Source organism: Rhagoletis zephyria, unplaced genomic scaffold (assembly GCF_001687245.7).
Source record: "Rhagoletis zephyria isolate East Lansing unplaced genomic scaffold, Rhagoletis_zephyria_1.1 Rzeph_scaffold_00518, whole genome shotgun sequence".
Taxonomy (NCBI): Eukaryota; Metazoa; Arthropoda; class Insecta; order Diptera; family Tephritidae; genus Rhagoletis; species Rhagoletis zephyria.
This window is the reverse complement of record NW_016157602.1, coordinates 221,778-229,425: the sequence shown is the minus strand read 5'-3', so window position 1 is coordinate 229,425 and position 7,648 is coordinate 221,778. Positions and strand designations below refer to the sequence as shown.

At 37.4% G+C, this 7,648-nt stretch overlaps 1 protein-coding gene across 1 annotated transcript; it reads left to right on the top strand.

The window, feature by feature from the left end:
• The first annotated feature begins 455 nt into the window (after positions 1 to 455).
• Positions 456 to 2,390, top strand: LOC108360091 (uncharacterized). Its single transcript, XM_017612252.1, has one exon. It carries the CDS (start codon positions 456 to 458, stop codon positions 2,388 to 2,390), a length of 1,935 nt encoding a protein of 644 aa, XP_017467741.1.
• Positions 2,391 to 7,648: the final 5,258 nt, after the last annotated feature.

The window sequence follows — 7,648 nt, the reverse complement described above, 5'->3', positions numbered from 1 at the left end:
TATGGATGACAGTATTACATTTAGGATGTCTGAACACATGCGGGGAAGTGACCTAATACGCACAAGTCGGCGGCCTACTAAAAGGAAGGTATTAAGCCTTATCATGACCGCATTCGATCCCCTGGGCCTCATTGGGTACTTCGTTATGTACGCAAAAGTACTCATGCAAGATATTTGGCGAAGTGGATGTTCCTGGGACGAACAAATCTCTGATGCGTTATAGTCGAATTGGCTTCGGTGGATACAAATTCTTCCGAACATGGAGAGAATCAGAATCCCCAGATATTACATTCACCCAAATTTAACCAAATATCCTAACTTAGAACTCTAAGTTGCACACGTTTGTGGACGCAAGCGAAAAAGGGTATGCAGCTGTGAGTTATTTTAGATACTGCGAGGGTGACTTTGTTAATTGTACACTCGTTGCCTCAAAAACAAGGGTATCACCAATCAGAATGCTAACGATTCCTCGGCTGGAGTTGCAAGCAGCGATTTTGGGTGCACGCTTGGCGAAGAGTATCATAGAGGCGCACTCGGTTTCAATCAAGCAATGTTATTTTTGGACGGACTCACGAACAGTTCTCTCCTGGATCAACAGTGACCATCGTCGCTACCAACAATTCGTCTCATACCGAATTAGTGAAATTCTTGAGACTACCGAACCATTTAACTGGCATTCGATATCAACATACGATAACGTAGCTGATGAGGCTACTAAGTGGAAGAAAGTTCCTGAAGTCAGTGTTAAAACTCGCTGGTTTAATGGCCCACCGTTTTTGAAGCTGGAGAAAAAGTTTTGGCCAGTAGAGTCCTTCTCACCGGGAGCCGCAACTACAGTAGAGCTTCGTGGCCAGTACGTTGGGACACATCATGAAGGACGGTTTAATGAATTTATTGCATTGGACCCAAATCGTTACTCATCCTGGCGTCGACTTTTAACCATGACTGCAGCAGTCGTATACAGTGCCAAAATTTGGTTAAGCCGCGTCAGACCACATCCTGAAGGCATTGATGGTGTAAGCAGCTATCGTACACCGCGAACTGAAGACTTCAAGTTGGCCGAAATAATGCTGTGGAGGCAGGCACAGTTCGATACTTACAAAGAAGAAATATATTCCCTTAAACATGGGAAGTACGTTGAACGATCCAGCTCACTTTACAAGTTATCCCCATATCTGGATGGAAACAATATTATGCGACTTGGCTCGCGCTTAACTTCAAAAGATAGAAACGATTTGGTAATCCTCCCCAAGAGTCATCGAATAACGCACTTGATTGTGGCTGACTTCCACACGAAATATCACCATCGGAATTTAGAGACAGTAGTTAACGATGTACGACAACGATACTGGGTGCCGCGGCTAAGAGTAGTCGTTAATGAAGTTCAAAAGCAATGTCAGCGCTGTAAGTTGAACAAGGCGAAACCAAAACCTCCGATAATGGGACAACTACCCTCGGCTAGAGTTTCTGCATTCTGTCGACCATTTACGTACGTGAGCGTTGACTATTTCGGACCTTTTCTGCTATCGATAAGGAGAAGTAGTGAAAAGCGGTACGGGGTATTATTTACATGCCTCACGACGAGAGTGATTCATATTGAAATCGCGCATACTCTTTCAACAGACTCCTGCATCCTCGCAATTCGTAATTTCATAGCCCGACGAGGCAATCCCATTGAAATCTGGAGCGACAATGGTACAAATTTTAAAGGGTCCGATAAAGAATTGCGGACGGTAATCGCGCTAATGGATAATAACGAAATAGTCAAAGAATTCACTAGTCCTAACATGCGCTGGAGGTTCATTCCACCATCAGCACCGCACATGGGCGGTGTTTGGGAAAGGTTGGTACGTTCAGTGAAAGACGTTTTGTATTACACCTTGGGAAGTCGACAAACCAATGACGAGCTACTACGCGCAGCATCAATGGAAGCCGAAATGACGGTGAACTCGCGTCCACTCGCCTATATGCCTATATCTCATTATGCGGATGAAGCATTGACTCCGAACCATTTTCTCCTTGGCAATTCCATCAGCTCTAAGCCTTTGTCAGAACTCAGCAATGATGGACCACTCCTACGTAGAGGCTGCCTCGCTTCTCAACAACTGGCCAACACCTTTTGGAAGCGATGGCTTAGGCAGTACCTTCCAATCATCACCCGACGTTCTAAATGGTTTGAAAAAGTTAAGCCCATCGAAACCGGAGATGTCCTGCTTATCGTCGATCCTAATCATCCTCGCAATTGCTGGCCCAAGGGTAGAGTTGTCAGTGTCTGTAAAAGCGCTGACGGACAGGTAAGAAGCGCGACAGTTAAGAGCATAACTGGCTTATATGAGAGGCCGGCGACGAAACTGGCCGTTCTTGATGTAGAATCGTTGGTGGAACCATGATAAAAACATAACAAGGTAAAACCATTGAGAGGCAGTCTGACGTTTGCCAACAATATAATTTTAAAATCAAAACTCAAACTCACACACACATTCTCATTTTCAATCTCAAACAACAACAATTGTGAACAATTTAATTTTTTTATTTTCAATTTTATGATTTTAAAATGTTGGCAAACGTCAGAACAAAATCATGGCCGACGAATTGAGAGAATGAATTTACCTTGTAATGTTTTTATCATGGGTGGAACCTAGTCAGGTTACACCAGGGGGGAGTGTTGAGCAAGATCCGGCAACATCTGATATCGATAAAATCTAAACTGTCAACTCGCTGTCAACGTGCCGATCGCTGATTGGCTTTCGTTAATCGACTGTCAAAAGGGTGGAAGTCCATGGCGAAGAAGAGGTGAAAAGGCAGGAGATTTTTCTTTTTTCTACAGCGAACACGAGGCAAGAGAGGCCAAGTTTTTTAACGCAGCGAATAATTTGATAAATTTGTGTAGTTATATATTGTAACTTAAAATATTCCTATTAATAAAGGCGCGTTTAAAAAAGGTCTTAACATAAACTGTGGCGCGTATTCATAGTCCAGCCACTAAGTCGAAACTAATAAAGTTGCAACTTAAATTTAAGTACCAACTTAAAATTCACTTCTATTCATAGTCGCATTTCAGACTTCTACTAAGGGCCGTTTGCACCATGTCTAGTTAATTCTAACTCCCAGTTAAACATCTTTATCGACACCCATCATATAACATGTGATCGATAAAGCAGTTAACGTGCTTAACTGAAGGATGTACCTCCAGTTAGCGTTAACTAGACATGGTGCAAACGGCCCTAAGTAGTTTTAACTTAGTTTTACGATATTGCAAAACGAGTGCGAAAATGTATCGATTTTTCTTTACGATATTTTGGAAAATTACATTTTTATTAAACAATGTCAAGTTCGATCATCCGTTTATGTAATTTTTACTTTCATTGCATGTTTATGCAAAAGAATAAGGTATAAGTTTCTTGTTAATTGTGTGAAGTAGCCAGAACTACCGCAATGATGTGAAGTCGATGTTTGTGGAAAGCATGCTGTGAAACATACAAACACATATCTAAATGTTATGCACTAATTTGCTTTAAAAGAACAAGCTTGAAGTTGACTTATTATTTGAGCATTTATATATGTAAATCATTCCAATTATAAAATTGTGATGTAACCTTATTCGAATTGTAATACGCATTTTATTTCACCTTCCGATTCAAATCAGTGATGAAATTCATGGTACAATTGTACTTTTTTGGTACAATTTGGAAGCCAAAAGTACATTGGTACTACATTGACATTTTTGATAAAATTTTGTCAAAATACGGCTCTGCACCACACTGTGTATAGTTGGAAATCAGCGTTTTTGTGGATAAAAATATAATAGTGGTATTCATCTAAACCGATAACTTTATCAAGCAGATAATCTTATAAGTTTATGCACTCTGCTACATGAACGACCCACACTCTCTTTTCGTTTACACATGCGACAGTAGTCGTGATTTCTTTGGTTATAAAGCGCAGTGTCACTAACTTTATACTACTAGCACGGGGATAAAGAAATTATAGAAACTACCTCACTAAATTTGAAAAAATTATATTTACGAGATATCTATTTAAATAAATGTACATATAACATAAGGCTATTTACTTGAAGCAAGTTATAAGAAACAATGGCAGAATGTCTGTTTGTGTATGAATTCATTTGTCACAGCTACCAAACTGCGAATTATCAGTGAAACAAAACAAACAGACGGGATAATAATTGAACCAGATCTCTATCAGGATCATATCGTTGTTGAATTTGCGTGCAAAATTTGTATGCGGATCCCCATTATTGCCTAAGAAAACATATCTAGAGTTTCGACAGAGTTGCATTGTCTTCAGTTTATCAAGTTTATTCAGTGAAATCGCTGGATAAATTTATCAGAAATGTGTAAACGAGTTTCCATACAAATTTTGACAGTTCATTTATAAGGTTTACACAATTATAAGTTTATACGGTTTACAATGCATTTATAAGGTTTGATGAATACCCTTAATAGTGGTATTCATGTAAACCGATAACTTTATCAAGCAGATAATCTTATAAGTTTATGCACTCTGTTAGGCCCTGTCTCCACAGGAAAACACTGATGTCGTGAAAACTATGTCACAAAATATATTTCCAATGGAGACCGCCTATTTCTCATGAGCTGCAATATATGTCAGCGCTTATTGCTTGACATCTATTGCAGGCAATTCGATAGTTTGACAGCCATATTTTCATTTGTAAGAAAGCGTGCTGGTGGTAACATCGATGAAATTTTTATATTAAATCAAAATAAAAGTCTGTTCCTTATTGGATTATTTATGATTACGTTTTAGGAAATTATTCAGCAAGTTTTTTAAAGATTTAAATGTTTTTAAACACCGAAATTGAGAGAATGTTGTCTGGTGGCGTCATGCGGCAAATGCTTATTTCAAGACATCAAAGTGCCCACACACAAAAACTTGCAATCACATTGCTCGTCAAAATGACAGTTGGTAGGTCATCGCTGTTTGCCTGTGGAGTTCTGCTGTTACATGAACGACCCACACTCTCTTTATGCTTGAAATACAATACCGGCGAACGGCAAACTTCGCCGAATTGGGCGATGCTGTCGTTCACCGTTCGCCCAGCTATTTCGCTTACTTAAACAGAATTAGAGCGGTAGCGAAAACAGCTGATCCCATTTGGTCGCCTTTATAATTTGGGTGACCATATTTAGAAAAAACTAAACCATATTTAGAAATGAGGAAATGATAACAAATATAAATGTAAAACAAAGAAAGATTATTATAAATAATTTGTTTCAAGCCAGATTTAACGAATCCACAACTATATTTTTCAAACAACAAAAAAAAGTCGTGTTTAGGTTGTTTTCTTTTAAAACTTTGAAAGCAAAAAACAAATACGGCCACCTTTGGCACGCACAGCTGTCATCGCACAGCAGGGCGATAGAAATAAATCTATCGCCATGAAACGCCGCCAAGCGAACTTCGTATTTCGCTTTGGCTGTGTTCAATTTCATATGCTTGCGGGTGTTCTAATTTTGACAGCGCGAATTTCGCTGTGGTGAGTTCGCCGTTCGCCGGCATTGTATTTCAGCTATTACGTTTACACATGCGACAATAGTCGTGGTTTCTTTGGTCATAAAGCGCTGTGTCACTAACTTTATACTACTAGCACGGGGATAAAGAAATTATAGAAACTACCTCACTAAATTGGAAAAAATTATATTTACGAGATATCTATTTAAATAAATGTACATATAACATAAAGGCTATTTATTTGAAGCAAGTTATAAGAAACAATGGCAGAATGTCTGTTTGTGTATGAATTCATTTGTCACGGCTACCAAACTTTGCGAATTATCAGTGAAACAAAACAAACAGACGGGATAATAATTGAACCAGATCTCTATCAGGATCATATCGTTGTTGAATTTGCGTGCAAAATTTGTATGCGGATCCCGATTATTGCCTAAGAAAACATAGCTAGAGTTGCGACAGAGTTGCATTGTCTTCAGTTTATCAAGTTTATTCCGTGAAATCGCTGGATAAATTTATCAGAAATGTGTAAACGAGTTTCCCTACAAATTTTGACAGTTCATTTATAAGGTTTACACAATTATAAGTTTATACGGTTTACAATGCATTTATAAGGTTTGATGAATACCCTTAGTAATCTTTTTCTAGCTTTAAATACGCGGTGTTTATTAAAAATTAAATTTTTGCTAAAATCAACAAAAAGCTGCTTTGATAATAGGCATATTCATTCATTAACATTTACAGTAAGTACTTACAGCGGGAGCGTAAAAGAGACATAGAGAGTGAAATGGAGAGGTAGTGAAAATTATCATCAAGAGTTATTGAACGCAAAACTAGCAAAAACGTGTAGCTTACGCCATTTTCACTTTCTGATGTTTAGGGTTTGCCGCGTAATTTTCCTTTTGGTTGGTAATATTTCCCATAGTCCTAAAAATCAAAAAATCTATATTAGATTAAAATTGTGCATCCATATTTTCATTTCACTAGTTTTGTTTTGAGCATGTTTTTATCAAATGTTCCTCTAAATACATTGTTTACATTTTACATTGACACATGACTGATTTTTTAACACCTGCAAATTCCTGATTTTTGCTTGCAACAATTTGCAGCTCTGTCGGGGTGTTAAGCTCTCGAATTTGCCCTCTTGCAAATTTTGTGGGTTAATGAATGCATTTCTAGCAAAAACTTGACAGTATTGGTAGCTATTCGTAAATATTTTTTGATATTGAACGGGGTGGGAGTGTTTTCCTATTCTCCAGACAAAATTATCCATCAGAAAAAATTCTGAGCATTCGCCATCAAAGAATCAGAATATACAGAAAATTTGCAATATTTGAAACAGCTGATCATTTTCGCAGTTTTAATAGGTGGTACATTTGGTAATTTATTATCCGGTTGGAGCATTGTCCTCGGTTTAGCATTTTTTACTATTAAATACTTTTGGATAGGAAAAACTGTTTTAACATATGAATGAATAAATATTTTTCTCAAAACTTATTCCACATCATAACGCATTCAAAAATAAAAGGATCTCCTCTAAACACCCATCCTTGTTTCAAAAAAAAAAAATTAAGTAGATATAACTATGTGCCTTTAAAACTAACCCATTTTCTTTTCAACTATCAACTGACAAATTCTGCCAAATCATAATACGCATAATTACTCTACCTTTTCTTTCATTGTATACAAGCAATATTTATAAAACTTACAATAAATAATTCAAAAAGCCCTATTTTCTTTTGGTTATTCCATATATGTAATACTCATATATTGGCAGTAAGAGCTAGTACCGTCCGAAAACACTACAGTACAGATATATAAATAAACACGTACGAAAGAAAAGGAACACATACGTTTAAAAATAAACATGTACACAACACGTATAGAAAAACGGCACTCAAGTACACAATACATTGACAAAAACCGTACTAGATGTCTCGCTTTGATTTCGGAATGCTTACACATTGAGAAGTTAGCTTACTGCCAATATAGAAGTATTACATATAAGTGTTATTCACGAGCATACATATCTGTGTTCGTGTGGAAAAGTAGCTTATGTCGAAAGGCTGGCTTTAGTATAATGCGGCATTCCCTTTATTCTTTAAACGACAAGGAATTTTTGGATGAGACTTAACAAGAATATTGACTTGCTACT

What these genes read in the sequence shown, in the direction of transcription:
- LOC108360091 (XM_017612252.1), top strand. Translation starts at nt 456, where the DNA reads ATGCTAACGATTCCTCGGCTGGAGTTGCAAGCAGCGATTTTGGGTGCA.